Below are 18,819 nucleotides of genomic sequence, written 5' to 3'. Positions count from 1 at the left end.
GCTTGGAATAAACAGTCTTATATAAGCACCTTACTGCATTTCATTTTCAGACCATGGATGAGAACTGTTTTGAACACCAGAATTCACTTCCTGGTGACTGTCCCCTGACAATACATCTCAGCAGCACAGTTCCGTGACACAGAGCTTTGCTTTGCCATGTGATTCTTTAATTCGAATTGATGCCATGTAACCAAGGCTGAAACCATGTAAGCTCCAGCCTGTAAATCTCATGGCCTTATTTGGGAAACGACTATTTCACACCCAAGGTATCCATCTTTTCCCTCCTTCACGCTCATTCCTTCTCCATGATAGTTTCCTAATGTCAAGAGTCAAGCATCCTTGTTAATCTCAGGGCTGCAAAGAACCAGATTTGGCTCTAAACAGGCTTCCTTAGATTTGTAAATAGCAGCAATACATAGATTAAGATACTACCTGGTAGTATAGAAATATCTAATGCTTGAAGATGATGCATTCCAACAGCAAGTTTCTTTGTCAGAAAATTTCACTATCAAAAAATAGGAGCAATGTTGGCGACCCCACTGATGCATCCAGAACATCAATTACAAGAGGGATGGAGACTTTAGCGTAATATATAAAAAGACTAACTGAAGTATAAAATGCACTAGAAAACCTAAGATCTGGAAGGTCTGGGGCAGAGGAAAAAGAAGAAACCAACAGTGCTCAAGCCTGAAAGGACTGGGCATCTCCAGGGCAATGGATCTGCAATGAGTCAGGCTGGGGCAGGTTTGGCCCTTGCTCCTCCTCCCTTGAGTGAGACTGCTGCCCCCCACCCCCGCTCCCCCACTCATTGAAAATATGAAAACAACCGTGCAGGCTTTTGGGGCATTTCCCTAATGTAACTGTTGCCTCTCATGCCAGAGTTGACAACTGGGAATGGTGGATGTCAGAGTTAGCCCTTGGGGTGAGAGAGCAGAAGAAAAGGTTCCTGAGAAGCTTCAAGTGTAGGGGTGTCTGTGGGGCAGGGTCACCCCAGGGAGGAGAGCCCAGAGGAGAAAAAGATTAACATTAAAGACAAATGAAACCAAATTCCTGATTTTGTTGAACTTGGTACCTAGTCAATGATTAACTGACAAAGGGGGCTATGTTCTGTAGGAAGTGGTGGTAATTCTGGCTTACATGGTTTAAGATACTTGATTTTTTCTTGTTTTAACACAACTGACTTAATTATCAAAGAACAGGACCACCAGACTATATTTTGAACAAATGAGTCCCAGTGGAGTTTCTCAAGGGCTACAAAAGCACTAAGACAATGGGAGAAAGAAGCAACATGAGATGGCAGAAGTGAACTTATAAAAAATCTAAATATCTTTCAGTATTTTGAAATAAAAATCTTTATACATAGCTCAAGAAAATGTTGGGAAGAGACAGAAATACACTGTGGGGAAAATAGGCAATCTGATTTTGCCCAAGTCCCCTATGCTAAATATAGGCAACGGCAGAATGAACCACCTAGCTATCAGGAAAGTACCACTATCTTCAAGTGTCCATTAGGAACAGCTGTGGAATTGGCAATACAGTATGCCACCTTTGTCTGGGACTTGTCTCAAGTTTGACAGTGTCTGATTAATGATCAAATATTGAGGTTTTCTACCTTTAGGAGAAGTGCTAATTTAAAAGTGAAGGTGATGCAAATCCACCTCCAGAAATATTTAAAATAGAAAGTATGGGAATAGATGGAATTGTGTGGAAAATCTGAGACATTTGACATTCCAGGGGGCAAAAGAGGCTGAATGTATTCTGAGGGCCTTTGCTAAGATGAAGTAACACCATGGTAAGGGCGTGCCAGAAGACAGAGTGGCATGGCTTCAGGTACAGAACCCGAGGGGGGACATGGTGCCCCCGATATAGCACTGAGCTCCTCATCTGATGGATGGGGAGAGAGGGTGTCCTTCCTGCCTCAGGGAAAAACACTGTGTTCACAGATGGCCATTAGGGACAAGAAGCATGTGCCACCACAGGAAACACTAAAGGAAAAGCCAAACCTAGAGAGGTGACAGGGCACGTGCATGCTGTGAGGCCAGCAGAAAAGAAAAGCCTGTGATGCAACCAGAATTGGATGAGGAGTGTGGGAGTGAGGGTGTCACTTCACTTAGTATTTTAGTTTCCGCAAGAGTGAAAAAGAAGAGAAAAGGAGAGGAAGAAAAAGCAAACTGTTCATCCCTGAAAGAAGGAACACTCCTTCTGAGGTGAAACTGCTTTACAACGGCTTTCAGAAGCTACTCGGCAAAAGCTGCACCCTAGAGACCTTGATTTCTGAATAAGGCTGCCGTGTCTCTATAACCCTTCTCACTTCATCTTCACAAAAACTCCACGACATAAGCAGGACAGATATTCGCATTATAGATGAGAAAAACAAGGCCTAGAACATTGAGCCATTTTGCCCTAAGCTATAGGGTAAGTAAGCGTTAAAGTTGATTCTCATTAACTCCTCACACGAGTTATGTGCACTAAACCTCCAGGTTCTAGAATACTGAGTTCTAATTACCTAGAACATAATAAAACTGTCCAAGGAAGGTGACATTTTTTGACAAATCCCAGGAAAAGAAGTATCTGTACAGTATCTCTTCAGATGGGAATGACGTCCTAAACAATCTGCCTGCTGGTTATGGCCGGGCACAGTGAAGCACATGCCCGAGGACAGAGCCCTTCCCAGGACCCACACCAAAGTGAAGCAGCTGCATTCCTTACCCTTGATCTTAAAAAAACAAACAAATGAAAGTTACTGCTGCTGCTTTAATGCTGTGGCTTCTGATCATCCTCTGCCTTCAAGGTGCGCCTCCCAGGCTTTCTCTGACAGGAGCATGAGTCTCAGCTCAGCAGACGCTGTACTTTGGAAAAAGGTCCAGAAACTCCACAGTGCCTTTATTCTAGCGGTATGAGGGAACCCTAAAGCTTTCACTCTTCAAGAATGAAACTATGGTTCTTGGACTCGAAAAGAATGGTGAGAGCTGGTTAGGCTTCCAGTAAATTAAGTAGAAATATGAAGTATTATCAAGAAAAGAGAAGGTCAATTAAAATTACATCACACACAAAAAAATAAAATAAAATAAAATTACATCACAACATACGGTGTCTTAGATCATACAATTATCTGAGGAGCTTATTCACAATGATCTTCTCTGGCTCCACTCCCAGAGAGTCTGTATCAAGTGTGGGGTGGGACTTGGAATGGGCATTTTTAAATAAGCTTTCTTGGTAATTCCATTCCAAATAATCCATAAGCCCCAACAGAAAAAAAGTCTTGGAACTTTCAAGGAGAAAGGCTAATTAATTGGAGGGACTCATCACAGAGCTACTGGGCACAGAAACAACAGAGGAGCAAGTGGGCAATGTGCCTCAGACGAGCGCCCAGAGCCCACAGCTCATATGCACACTTCATATACAGAGAGATGATCAGTCTGAGAATCCTAGCTCAGCATGCGTGCGGCATGCTAGAACTGCTTCAGACGCATGTGTTCCTGCATCTGAGACAGGGGTTTTCCACTCCATTTGGGATAGAGAAAGCATGGTCAGCACCCAAAAATAAGATTGTGTTCATACCACGACTTAAACGGTGAGAAGGAAGCTCTGATATAGAGGGAAAACTTTGGAATCAGAAGTCCATTCCCAATTCTGCTTATTTGGATGTTTGACAATCACATTGCTTCTCTAGTTTCTGAACTCTAACTGAAGGCTACAACCTACCTCAAGGGACAGTTATCAAGAGTGAATGATCATAATATATCTTAATAAAGCCTTCTGTAAACTGCAATGCATCAAATAGAGATCAGTAGAATGATAAAAAAAAAACTGGAGATTATTTCTTAAATACTGATTGCAAGCTTTTTGTAAGCATCTCACTGAGAAGTTGACAAGAATGGCAGATTAAGTTTCACAAAGCCCAGTAGCATGCCAAAAAGAGATGGGAAACAGATGACTGGTAAAATGAGGAGAACTCACAGAACATTCTGGAAGAATGCAGGAAAACATCCCTTTCTCCATTGGTGGCAGAGGGTGAGGAAGAAAGGAGACAAGGCTCAGCACTCAGCACTCAAGCAGGGTATAGCTTTACTTTATGAAAACTGTTACTAGTAGACTGTAGATGGTATTCAGTGCACTTGGGCTAAAGTCACAGTGAGAGTCCAGCAACTTCTTTCTCAACTACTGCCCAGGGATTTCTCCTCAGAACATCGTGATCTTCAATTGAGAACTCTAACAAGGATTTGGATGGCTTCTTCTAAGAGGGCTGGGTCAGAAAAAGGGACAGTGGCTCATTTATGTATCTAGGAAACTGGGGACCAGCATAGCTACTTTTGAACAAAAGAAGAATATATGCTCTATGAACACATGTGTTTTTGAAGGGGGGTTTATAGTGAGGGATAGAAGGTAGCATTTTCCACTGCAGTTCACTTTGAAAAATGCCAGTCTTGTTTCAGCTCAATGAGGAGAGAATGGACAGACTCAAATACAGTGTGAGGGGAAAAAAAAGCCCCTAGTGGTCTGATGTGGCAGCAGCAGTGGCCAGCCTGGCTAAGAGATGGAGAAGGAGCCAGTCCAAGCCTGGGACACAGGTAGGAAAAGTGGAAAGGAAAGAGGTCAGCTAGAATTGCTGATTCCTACATCCTACCTCTCACCCCGAGCTTGTCATTTTTGTCAGAAGCTTTACTATGCTCATATGCGCTCTTTAGAAGGAAAAAAATGAGGTTATTTGCTATACTTAGTTAAGAAAAGATTTTCATCGAAGAGACCACAATTATTTCTTTAATATCCTGCCAATCAAGATATCACACTAACTGTTGGGTGAGTCCTTTTATATTATAATAGAAAACCATCTAGTCACCTTCTGGTTCTATGATGTACACGGCAACACTATGTGACCAACATTCCATGGATAGAGAATTAAAATGACCAGTGAGATGCATGTCCTATAAAGCCTGTAAAAAGGAAATATATCTCACATATAAAAAAGGTAAAATCTAGTCTTAAAAGGTATATAAACCCCACCTTAGGACACCACGTACAATTACAGAAAAACAAGGGGAATGAGTATGGAAAATATGAGAAATCCAGAGAAAGGGGGTACAAAGAGTCCATATCCAAATATAATGCTATAAATGTGAAGAATTCTTACCAAGTTAGAGGAGAATAGGATGTAAAAACAAACTGAGAATGAAAGTAGAGTAAGAATTTGAACATTACTGGGGCGCCTGGGTGGCTCAGTGGGTTAAAGCCTCTGTCTTCGGCTCAGGTCATGATCCCAGGGTCCTGGAATCGAGCCCCACATCGGGCTCTCTGCTCAGCAGGGAGCCTGCTTCCCTTCCTCTCTCTCTGCCTGCCTCTCTGCCTACTTGTGATCTCTGTCAAATAAATAAAAAAATCTTAAAAAAGAATTTGAACATTACTATGAGAAAGTGAGATATATTTTATAAAGCAGTTATTTCTGACATCAATTTCTTTATGTGTTAGTTGTGTGGTTCCCACTGTTAAAGTAAACAGAGGTGAATATAAGGGAAATAAGGATAGTTCAATGATGTTTCAGGAAACAGAAGAAAGGAAGTTTAGCAGGGAAGCCATAAGTACTGTTATATAGAACAAAGTGAATTATAGCTAATATGAGACTCTAAGGCAGGCAGGAAAAATAGGATTTGACCAAGAGCAGGGACTGAGGACCAGGTGACAGAAAGCAGATTGGCCTCTGAAATGCCACAGCAACCGGCTCTTCACATTAGCTATCGATGGCCTGGGGTGAGCTGGGAGGGGATCTACACTGCAAACAAAACAATGAAAGAAAAGGGGAACAAGGAAAAGAGAACGATGATCCCTGAACAGCAGAAACACTAAACCCTAATTACGTGAGAAAGGAGCAAGTCAACTAATTAGTAGGGTGTATGTGAAAAGAAGAGGACCCAAGAGATGGCAGAAGGACAACAAAATTAACTGCACCACATTTTTAAGAAACTGGTATGTCAATGATAGTGGAAACTAGGTATGTTTGGTTGCAGAGAAACAATTTGGAATATGCAAATATAACAAGTGCACAACTTACTGCAGAGCTCAAATAGGACACTATATATGAACCACCTGAAAAGGTCAAATCTGCATCTATCAGGTAGTATGGTTACTGAGGACAATAGCCAGGTCCCCGTACCTGTCTGTAATTCACACAGTTAATAGCTTTTAAGCCAAGCAGTCTTAATGATCGCTCGGGAAATCCTGGCAAATGTTGCTAATATGGCAAATGTTGCCAAAATGGTAAACAGAACCAGGAAATCCTGGCAAATGTTGCTAATATGGCAAATGTTGGTAATATGGCAAACAAAACTGCTTGAAACGAATTATAAGCATTTTAGAGTTACCTGTTACCCCCTCTGCCAGAAGGAGAAAAGGAAAAGAGTGATCATTAAGGCAGAAGAGTGGAGAAAAAAAATCAGAGGCCATAAATAATCTACCAGTGGAGCATTAGCACCTGAACAATTAATATCTAATTATTTCGGCAAAGCGATTACATAGCCTGTAGCTGACAATACTGTCTTCATGTACCTAACATTTAATTCCTGAAACTACATTATTACCTGTTTAAGACTATGAATGAGCTCCTATCAGAAAAATAATTTAGATCACTTGAGACTATCAGGAAGCTAATGAGTTGGTACTTAAAATAAAAAGGAAATAATGTAAATACATAAATAAGGGAGGAAGAAATACTGGTTAAAAATGATGATTTGTAGAAAGAACTTTGAAATGGAGAGCTTACATGGTATAAGTAAAGTTAACTTTTCCTTACTCCATAAACAAACAAGAGTGAGAAAAGGGCAATTCGCCTCATTAGGATACATGCCTAGAAGACACAAATAGACATTTTTTCAAAGAAGATATACAAATGGCCAACAGACACATGAGAAAATGCTCCATATCACTCAGCATCAGGGAAACACAAATCAAAACCACTATGAGATACCACCTCACAATAGTAAGAATGGCTAAAATTAACAAGTCAGAAATGACAGATGTTGGCAAGGATGTGGAGAAAGGGGAACCCTCTTACACTGCTGTTGGGAATGCAAACGGGTGCAGTCACCCTGGAAAACAGTGTGGAGATTCCTCATAAAGTTGAAAATAGGGCTACCCTACGACCCAGCAATTGTACTACTGGGTATTTATCCAAAGGATACAAAAATAGTGATTCGAAGGAGCACATACACCTCCGTGTTTATAGCAGCAATGTCCACAATAGCCAAACTATGGAAAGAGACCAGATATCTATCAACAGATGAATGGAAAAAGAAGATATGACATATATATATACACACATATATATATGCATATATATATGAATATTACTCAGCCACCAAAAAAAAGAAACCTTGCCATGGGAAACAATATGGATGGAACTAGAGAGTATTATGCTAAGCAAAATACGTCAGAGAAGACAAATACCACATGATTTCACTCATATGTGGAATTAAAGAAATAAACAGATGAACATAGGGGAAGGGAAGAAAAAATAAAATAAGACAAAAACCAGAGAGGGAGGAATCCTTAAGAGACTACAGGGCTATAGACTGTAGGACTATAGGACTATATAGACCTACAGACTATAGGAAACATACTGAGGATTGCTGGAGGGGCAGTGGGTGGGGATATGGGATAATTCGGTGATGGGCATTAAGGAGGGCATTTGATTTAATGAGCAGTCCCCTTATATGCAGCTGATGAATCACTAAATTCTAACTTTGAAACTTATAATATGCTATACATTAACTAAATTGAATTTAAATAAAAAAAATTTTAAAAAGGATTTATGTGTCTTTTTAAAAAACTTTATTCTTTAAAGCAATGAGATCACTTTTTAAGAAGTATATGATTACATGAACGAAGGAAAAAGGGACAAACCAAAAAACAGAGTCTTAACTGTAGCAAACAGATGAACAGATGGTTATCAGAGAAGGGATGGGTGAAAGAGGTGAAGGGGGATTAAGAACACACTTATCAGGATGAGCACTGAGTAATGTACAGCATTGTTGAATCACTAGATTATTGTATACTTGAAAATAATAAAATACTGTATGTTAACTATACTACACGAATTAAAATAAAATTTTTAAAAAGTACATTACTGTTTTGACATTCTTGCATATAAATTTTAGATACCTTAGAGAAGTGAGAGAAGTTTAAAAAAAGCCTTTGGAGGGGGCACCTGGGTGGCTCAGTGGGTTAAGCCGCTGCCTTCGACTCAGGTCATGATCTCAGGGTCCTGGGATCGACTCCCGCATCGGGCTCTCTGCTCAGCGGGGAGCCTGCTTCCTCCTCTCTCTCTCTACCTGCCTCTCTGCCTACTTGTGATCTCTCTCTGTCAAATAAATAAATAAAATCTTAAAAAAAAAAAAAAGCCTTTGGATCAGCAAATTGCATATGAATGTAACAAAAATAATAGCTTAATCAGCTTTGGTTAAAAACTTATTAGCCACAAAAAAAAAAAAAAAACTTATTAGCCACATGCATTCTTCTGTTTGTATATCATATGCCAATAAAAAGTTAAAAGAAAAAACCTCACTGAAATTCAAATGAAACTGTCAAAATAAATCCTGAAAAACAAAATGTTTTGACAGAAGTTTTGGGAGAATAGAAGACAAAGAAAACACTAGAATAATGCTAATGGATAAGCACATTTCATGAGCCCCACAGATTCCAATACTGCTGGTGTCTGGGACAGAAAAACTGAAAACTGAATCCTCCTGGTGGCTACAGGTACTCTACCTCTAGGTGACATTAACAAGAAATAAATGACTTTTAAAAAGCAAAAAACATACGGAAAACAATCTCCTTCTCCCATACTGAGAAATGAAGCTTGGTTGTCGATTCACACTGACAGTACTGCTGGCTTCTTCCCAGTATCCCTGGGCCTGCTGGGGGTATGTACCACCCCACACCCTCTGCAGAGCACTTCCCTTCCAGAACCACTAGAGTCAGCATGTTTGAGAATTCCATTAATCCTGGTGGGTGGGGTGGAAACAAGTTTGTTTCTCCTGGTCCTATAAAAAGGACTGCTCTGGACTGAATTAATACCCCCTACTCCTCCAACAGTTCCACTATAAGGATGCAGATGTCCAGTTTAGGATGCTGAAACAAACAAGATACACCAAAAATATAACTGAAGTGCAGACCACATCCGTATTGTCCAACTCTCTCTATGGGAACTAAGCTTGCAGGACGTTATCATTTAACCAGTCTTCTTTTAACAACACTGCATATTTGGGGTACGTTTCCCCACCAGTAATCCAATTCTCATAGAGAATATGCATTTCATTTGGGCTACAGTAATGACCTAGAGTTCCAATCTGTAGCCCTAACACACACATGAAACAGAAATGTTGACTAGCATTGACTAGCATTGTTGGTATTACTTTATTTTAGTCAATGTAAACACTCACCTCTTTGACACTATGTGTTACTGCCCATATCAGAAAAACTCTTGACATCACCTGGAAGGAAGTCAGGACAACAGAAGATGGAACGATTCCTGAAAGAAATTTTAGGGTCGGTAAATAAATGTATATTGTACTAAGTTTCACCATGTAATACATTTTCTGAAACATTTAATTTTAATGTTAAGACATAAAACCATCTTGAGCAACTGAAACTTTATATAAAATGTATTTCAGTACAGTCAATATTAAAAACTTTTTTCCTCCAGGGATGCCTGGCTGGCTCAGTTAGTTAAGTGTCTAGCTTTGGCTTAGTCATGATCCCAGGGTCCTGGAATCGAGTTCTGCATCAGGCTCCTTGCTCAGTGGGGAGACTGCTTTTCTCTCTGCCTGCTGCTCCTCCTGCTTGTGTGTGCTCTCTCTCTGATAAATAAATAAATAAAATCTAAAAAAATAAAAGACAACCCCAAACCCCAACTTTCCCCCTCCAAAACACTAATATTGCCTCCCCCCACCCGAGAACAAAATTGTTAATGACAACAGCATAACATGGAATCTAGGTACCTTTCTTAAGCCTTTCAAAATCACTGGCTAAGTGCAATATATTTTACATTTATTATATAGAGAAAACAAAACCATTGCTTAACCTCTAAAATTAGACACTGAAAGGTCATTTTATAATATGGGTTTCAAAAACGAATAGGCACCTATAGAAGGGAAATCAACTATATTTGTATCCAATGAACATTAGCAACTCCTACATATCATACGTATTATCTGTACTATATATCAAGGTATTATCTAATGGTTAAATTATCTTTTAAAATTCACTCAAATATTTTGCCAATAAGCATACGATAATCAAAGCTTATTGTCTTTATTAAACCATTCTCACCTTGTGCATTACAATAAGCACTGGTAGAATTATCCTTCCAATGTCCAGAAGTTTTAACACTGGAATCCTTAGTTTAAAGTTTAAATTTCTTTGGCTTCTCCTTTCAATCCCCACAATCACAACCCCTATGAAGAAACCAGCCACCACCATTACAAAAAACTCTTGCCTCCTTTAGGTCATCTTAAACCCAGCAATAAGCCATTATCTGTAAGCGTCATTTTCTTGTTGTAACTTTATACTTGTAGGGAACTGCTCCTAAAGTAAAATCAGGAAGCAGAATTATGGGTACCAAACAAGCAGGCTCCTTTACCCTCACTCCTCTGTGGTTTCTCTCCAGCCTTCCTGCTGGCAGCAATTACACTTACCAACTTCCTGGACATTTCAAGTTGCATGTGGGCCTTTCCATACCTGCCAGGAGCCCTCATCATCATGGTGGCAGATCTTCCTATCACTCTAATACTAACCTCATCTTCAATACATCCACTGGACTATCCCAGACCAATTTTCATTCTTCCATGCCTTCTAAACCATACTCAGACTTCTGAACATTTATAAAACAGAGAAACAAATTGCCAAAAGACTGTGTACAAATCAGAGATGTACATGGAGACATCCATGGGTATGGCTATGAAAGGAATCACCTCATATCTCATTAAGAAAAAGAGATGCAAGATCCTGTTAGAATGTGTTTCTTAAAGAAGGCTTGGGCTTCAAAGAGGAACAGCTAAGCTCCCAAAAGCAAGTAACATGCACATGTCAAGCAATGCTTGGCACATAAAGATACTCAATAAATCTTTGTAGAATGAGTGAAAGAAAAATAAATGCATGGACATGTAGCCCAATGGAATAGAGTTCACTCTAGAAATAAATCCTTACATTTATAGTTACTTGATTTTCAAAAAGGATGTCAAGACAATTCAATGGAAAAATAACTGTCTTTTCAATAAAATGGTGCTGGTACAACTGGATAGTTACATACGAAAGAATAGAGTTAGGGAATGCCTGGGTGGTTCAGTTGGTTAAGAGGCTGCCTTCGGCTCAGGTCATGATACCAGTGTCCTGGGATCAAGTACCACATCGGGCTCCTTGCTCAGCAGGAAGCCTGCTTCTCCCTCTGCCTCTGCCTGCCACTCTGTCTGCCTGTGCTCACTCTCTCTGACAAAAAAAAAAAAAAAAAAAAAAAAAGTTAAAAAAAAAAAAGAATATAGAGTTAGAAACTTCCTTATGTCAAGTACAAAAAAAAAATTAACTCAAAATGAATCAAAAACCAAAATATAATAGTTAAAACTATAAAACCCTTAGAAGAAAAGATAAATGGGGGCAGGAGTCCAAGATGGTGGAGGAGCAGGAGACTTTAATTTCATCTGGTCCCAGGAATTCAGCAAGATAGCTATCAAATCATTCTGAACACCTGCGAATTCAACCAGAGATCTAAGAAAAAAAGAGCTGCAACTCTACAAAAGAAAAGCGACCACTTTCTGCAAGGCAGGAGGTGTGGAAAAGTGAATCCCAGGCGATAGATGGGAAGATTAACTGTGGGGGGAGGGGGGAGGGAAGGGAGCCTACCTCAGCTGGCTATCAGCAAGTGATAGAGCAGCAGAGCACAAAATTGGAACTTTTAGAAGTCTGCTCCAGTGAGGGATGCTGCTCAGGTGGCTAAGTGGGGGTGGAACCTAGCTAGGACAGTGTGGTCTCAGGATCCCTCAAGGTCACAGGGAGACTGGGGGTGCCTGAATGTGGCAGAGCTCCCAGGGATCAGGATAGGGAAGGTGGCTGCAGAGTGAGCCCACTTGTGGGCTCTCAGCTCAGGGCTGCCATAACCTTGATCTATGGCACAGTCAGGCAACTGCTCTCTGAGCAGGGGCCCAACAAGCAGAACTAGCAAGACCCCACCTTCCTCACCCAGGAGGAAGGAATCCACAGGGTTTGGAGACTCCAAACAGGGCTGTGTGCCTGAGAGAGAAACACTCGGTCACAGGCCGGGATTTCGGATGAAGGCCAGGGGTACAGGAGTGACTGATTGCTTTATCTGAGGGTACCCTGAAAGGTCAGGCCCAGAGCTCTGGCTCTGGGGCCAGGGACTGGGAGGTTGTCATTTTCATTCTCATTTTTGAAAGGTGTACCAAAAGGCTTCAGGGAATAAAAGGCACACAGAGCAAACTGGAGCAGGTAACTTAGCCTCGCCCCCAGCAAGGATGGTGCAATTCCGCCTGGGGAAAAGACACTTCAGAATCAATGCAATAGGCCCCTCCCCCAGAAGATCAGCAAGAACATCCAGCAAAGACCAAGTTTCTAGATCAATGAGAATTGCAAAACTCCAGCCCTAGGGGAATACAGCATATAGAATGCATGGTTTTCCCCCCATGATTCTTAGTCTTTCATCTTTAATTTTTTTCCTTTCCTTTTTCAACCAATTTCTTACTTTATCAACTCTTATTTTTTACATCTTCATTTCATTTTTACAGTTATATTCTATCCCTTCGTTGTATTTGATCATCCACATATATATACATATACATATATATATATACACACACACACTTTTTTTCTTTCTTTACAATTTTTGGGATGCAGTTTCTTCTAACAGACCAAAATACACCCAAAATCTTGTATATGACTGTTCTATTCACCTGTCTGATTATATTCCCTTTTTATTGTCTTTTTTTCTTCCATTATTTTTGTTTTTTACATTCTATCCTTTCAATGTACTTAGTTTTATTTTAGTATATATAAGTTTTTCTTTCTTTACAATTTTGAGATGTAGTTTCTTCTAACAAACTCACCAAAAGACACTCAGGAGATAGTGTACTGCTCTGTTCTGTTCACCTGTTTGTTTATATCCCTTCCTTTTTGTTGTTGTTCTTGGTTTTTTTTTCCTCTTTTGCTTTTTCTTGTCTTTTAATTTCCATTTTTACATTACATTCTATCGTTTCACTGTAGTTAATTTTATTTTTGTACACACAGATTTTCTTCATTACAATTTTGGGATCTAGCTTTCTTTTTTTTATTTTAAAAGTGTGTTTTGTTTTTTTTTTTTAAGATTTTATTTATTTATTTGACAGAGAGAGATCACAGTAGACAGAGAGGGAAGCAGGCTCCCTGCCAAGCAGAGAGCCCGATGCGGGACTCGATCCCAGGACCCCGAGATCATGACCCAAGCTGAAGGCAGTGGCTTAACCCACTGAGCCACCCAGGCGCCCCGGGATCTAGCTTTCTAAAAAGAGACCAAGATACACACAGAATCCAGTGTATTGCTCTATTCTGCTCACATGTCTAATTATATTCTTTTTTTTTCTCCTGTTTTTGGGTCTCTTCTGATTTGTTTAGTGTATATTTTCCTGGGGTTATTGTTGCCATTTTAATATTCTGTTCTCTTGTTCATCTGTTCTTCTCTGGACAGAATGACAAGACAGAAAAATTCACCTCAAAAAAAAAAAAAAAAGAGAATTAGAGGCAGTACTGACTGCCAGGGACCTAATCAGTATGGACATAAGTAATATGTCAGAACTAGAGTCCTGATTATAATATAATGATTATAAAGATACTAGCTAGACTTGAAAAAAGCATAGAAGACAGAAAAAAAGCAAAAAGCACAGAAATCACTAGAGAATCCCTTTCTGGAGAAATAAAAGAACTAAAATCTAACCAAGTTGAAATAAAAAAGGCTATTAATGAGATGCAATAAAAAATGGAGGTTCTAACTGTGAGGATAAATGAGGCAAAAGTGAGAAGTAGTGATACAGAAGGCCAAATGATAGAGAATAAAGAAGCTGAGAAAAAGAGAGATAAATCGCTACTGGATCAAGAAGGGAGAATTCGAGAGATAAGTGATGCCATAAAGTGAAACAGTATTAGAATAACTGGGAACCCAGAAGAAGAAGAAAGAGAGACAGAGGCAGCAGAAGGCATATTGGAGCAAATTACAGTGGAGAACTTCCCAATCTCGGGAAGGGAGCAAGCATCAAAGTCCAGGAGGCAGAGAGAATGCCCCTCAAAATCAATAAAAACAGGTCAACACCCTGACAAATACTAGTGAAACTTACAAACCTCAGAGACAAAGAGAAAATCCTGAGAGCAGATCTGGGCAAGAGATCTGTAACCTACAAGGGAGAAACACAGATTGGCAGCAGACCTGTCCACAGAGACCTAGCAGGCCAAAAAGGACTGGCATGATATATTCAGGGAGCTAAATGAGAAAAATATGCAGCCAAGAATACTTTATCCAGCTAGGATGTTATTCAAAATAGAAGGACAGATAAAAAATCTTCCAGGACGAACAGAAACTTAAAGAATTTGTGACCACCAAACCAGCCCTACCAGAACTATTAAAAGGGATCCTCTAAGGAAAGAGCCCCAAATTAACATATATCAGAAAGGAACAAAGACAAATATAGTAACAGTCACTTTACAGGTAATAGAAAGGGGAAGGGGTGGGGAGGTGGGTGAGCCTGGTGATGGGTATTAAGGAGGGCATGTATTGCATGGAGCATGGGGTGTTATATGCAAACCATGAACACTACATCAAAAATTAATGATGCAAAATCTTAAAACAAAAACAACTCCCAATAAACAAGAGTCTAAGGCTGGATGGCTTCCCAGAGGGAATTCCACCAAACATTCATTCATTCATCCACTTATTTATTTTTAAAGATTTATTCATTTATTTGACAAAGAGAGACACAGAGAGGGAACACAAGCAGTGAGAGTGAGAGAGGGAGAAGCAGGGTTCCCTCCTAGCAGGGAGCTCGAGGTGGGGCTTGATCCCATTACCCTGGGATCATGACCTAAGACAAAGGCATACACAGTGATTAACCCACCCAAGCGCCCCTCCACCAAACATTTAAAGAAGAATTAATACCTATTCTTCTGAAGATGTTAAAAAAAATAGAAATGGAAGGAAAACTTCCAAACTCTATGAGGCCAGCATTACCTTGATCCCAAAACCAGACAAAGATCCCACCAAAATGGAGAATTACCGACCAATATCCCTGATGAAGACGGATGCAAAAATTCTCACCAAAATACTAGCCAATAGGACCCAACAGTACATTAAAAGGATTATTCACCACAAGGAAGTGGGATTTATTCCTGGGCTGCAAGGGTGGTTCAACATCCACAAATCAATGTGATACAATACATAAATAAAAGAAAGGACAAGAACCATATGATTCTCTCAAGAGATGCAGAAAAAGCATTTGACAAAGTACAGCATCCTTTCTTGATTAAAACTCTTCACAGCGGAGGGACAGAGAGAACATACCTTAGTATCATTAAAGCCATTTATGAAAAGCCTATAGCAAATATCATTCTCATTTGGCAAAAACTGAGATTTTGCCCCCTAAGGTCAGGAATATGACAGGGATGTCCATTATCACTACTGCTGTTCAACATAGTCCTGAAAGTCCTAGCCTCAGCAATCAGACAACAAAAAGACATTAAAGGCATCCAAATCGTCAAAGAAGAAGTCAAACTCTCACTCTTTGCAGATGACATATGAGGAAACCCAGAAGACTCCACCCCAAAATTGGTAGAACTCATATAGGAATTCAGCAAAGTGGCAGGATATAAAATCACTGCACAGAAATCAGTTGCATTTTTATACACTGACAATGAGACAGAGGAAAGAGAAAATTAAGGAGTCATTCCATTTACAACTGTACCCAAAACTGTAGGATACCTAGGAATAAACCAAACCAAAGAGGCAAAGGATCTATACTCTGAAAACTATAGAAAGCTCATGAAAGAAATTGAGAAAGACACAAAGAAATGGAAAAATGTTCCATGTTCATGGATTGGAAGAACAAGTATTGTTAAAACGTCTATGTTACCTAGAGCAATCTATAGTTTCAATGCAATCCCTATCAAAATACCATCAACGTTTTTCACAGAGCTGAAACAAATAATCCTAAAATTTGTATGGACCCAGAAAAGACTCCAAATAGTCGAAGGAATGTTGAAAAAGAAAAACAAAACTGGTGACATCACAATGTCAGATTTCAAACTCTATTTCAAAGCTGTAATCATCAAGATAGTATGGTATTGGCACAAAAACAGACACATAGATCAACGGAACAGAATGGAGGGTCCAGGAATGGACCCTCAATTCTATGGTCGACTGATCTTCAACAAAGCAGGAAAGAATATCCAATGGAAAAAAGATAATTCTTCAACAAATGGTGTTTGGGAAAATTGAACAGCTACATGCATTAGAATGGAACTGGACCATTCCCTTACGCCACTCACAAAAATAGACTCAAAATGGATGAAAGACCTAAATGTGGAACAGGAATCCATCAAAATCCTAAAAGGGAACACAGGCAGCAACATCTTCAACCTCGGCTGTAGCAACTTCTTGCTAGAAATGTCTCCAAAAGCAAGGGAAACAAAGGCAAAAATGAACTACTGGGACTTCATCAAGATAAAAAGCTTTTGCACAGCAAAGGAAACAGTAGACAAAACCAAAAGACAACTGACAGAATGGGAGAAGATATTTGCAAAAGTCTTGTCAGATAAAGGGCTAGTATCCAAAATTTATAAAGAATTTATGAAACTCAACAACCAAAGAACAAATAACCCAATCAAGAAATGGGCAGAAGACATGAAGAGACATTTCTTCAAAGAAGACATACAAATGGCCAATAGACACATGAAAAAAATGCTCCACATCACTTGGTATCAGGGAAATACAAATCGAAGCCACAGTGAGATACCACCTCACACCAGTCAAAATGGCTAAAATTAACAAGTCCGGAAATGACAGATGTTGGTGAGGGTACAGAGAAAAGGAACCCTCCTACACTGTTGGTGGGAATGCAAGCTGGTGCAGCCACTCTAGAAAACAGTATGGAGGTTCCTCAAAAAGTTGAAAACAGAGCTACCCTATGACCCAGCAATTGCAGTACTTGGTATTTACCCAGTATACTATACCAGATACAAATGTAGTGATCCAAAGGGGCACCTGCACCCCAATGTTTATAGCATCAGTGTCCACAATAGCCAAACTATGGAAAGAATCCAGATGTTCATTGACAGATGAATGGATAAAGAAGATGTGGTGTATACATATATACACAATGGAATATTACTCAGACACCAAAACACCCCAAATCTTGCCATATGCAATGAAGTAGATGGAACTAGAGGTTATTATGTTAAGTAAAATAAGTCAATCAGAGAAAGATAACTATTACATGATCTCACTGATATGTGGAATTTAAGAAATAAAACAGAGGATCATAGGGAAAGAGAAGAAAAAAATAAAACAAGATGAAACCAGAGAGAAAGACAAACCATAAGAGACTTTTAATCATAGAAACAAACTGAAGGTTGCTGGAGGGGTGGGGGAGGGGGGGATGGGGTAACTGGGTGGTGGACATTAAGGAGGGCATATGATGTAATGAGCATTGGGTATTGTATAATAGTGATTAATCACAGACCTGTAACTCTGAAACCAATAATAAATTATGTTAATTAAAAACTCTGCTCCTCTTCCCCAGCATTTTAGCAAAGATAAAATTCAAATGATGTCTTTAATAAAAAATGATCGCCTTCTTTTAAAAGATTGTATTAAAGATTAAAAAAAAGAGAGGAAGAACACATAAATGTAAATCTTTGTGACCTTGGATTAGGCAACAGTTTATTAGCTATGACACCAAAAGCACACACACACAAAAATAGACATCAAAATTAAAAACTTCTGGGCTTTAAAAAATGATACTATCAAAAAAGTGAAAAGACAACATACAGGAGAAAATATCTATGAGTTGTATGTAATAAAGGACTTATATAAAAAAAAGAATTAAAACTTTTTTTAATATTTAATTTTTTTTTTTGAGAGGGAGAGAGAAAAAGAGAGGGAAGAGAGGTGCAGAGGGTAAGAGAGCGAGAGAATTTTAATCAGCCTTCACGCCCAAGGAGAAGTGTGACACAAGGCTTAATCTCACAATCCTGAGATCATGATATGAGTTGAAATCAAGAGTCACGTGCTTACCCAAATGAGTCACCCAAGTGGCCCCCAAATAAAGAATTCTTACAACTTAGTAATAAAAGACAACCCAATTAAAAAATGGACAGGGAATCGGAATAGACATTTCTCCAAAGAAGATATGCAAATGGATAATAAAGACATGAAAAGATGCTCAAATCATCAGTGAACAGGGAAATGCAAATCAAAACCACAATGAGATATCCTTCACTAGGATGGCTACAATCATCAGATACATTATTACAAAGAATAACAAGCGCTGGCAGGGATGTGAGGATACTGGAGCCCTCAGACATTGCCATTAGGAATATAAAATGGTATAGCTACTGTCTGAGAGTACCTCAAAATGTTACATATGGAATTACCATATGGCCCAGCAATTCTCCTCCTAGGTACATATGTATCCAAGAAAAATAAAAACATATGCCCACATAAACACTGGCAGTGAATGTTCATAGTGGCATTCATCACAGCCCCAAACTGGAAACAATCAAAATGTCCAAAAAAACAGATGA

General features: G+C 39.4%; 1 protein-coding gene across 1 annotated transcript in view; it reads right to left on the bottom strand.

The window, feature by feature from the left end:
* HACD2 (3-hydroxyacyl-CoA dehydratase 2) overlaps nucleotides 1-18,819 on the bottom strand; it is a 120,989-nt gene that overhangs the window by 25,499 nt on the left and 76,671 nt on the right. Inside the window, exon 4 of the mRNA XM_044252197.1 lies at nucleotides 9,432-9,520. Within this exon, the coding sequence (XP_044108132.1) occupies nucleotides 9,432-9,520 (89 nt within the window). The remainder of the gene's footprint in view (nucleotides 1-9,431; nucleotides 9,521-18,819) is intronic.

This window comes from Neovison vison, chromosome 6, assembly GCF_020171115.1.
Source record: "Neovison vison isolate M4711 chromosome 6, ASM_NN_V1, whole genome shotgun sequence".
Classification (NCBI taxonomy): Eukaryota; Metazoa; Chordata; class Mammalia; order Carnivora; family Mustelidae; genus Neogale; species Neogale vison.
Note: the sequence above shows the minus strand (reverse complement) of the source record. Positions and strands in the feature narration are given on the sequence as shown.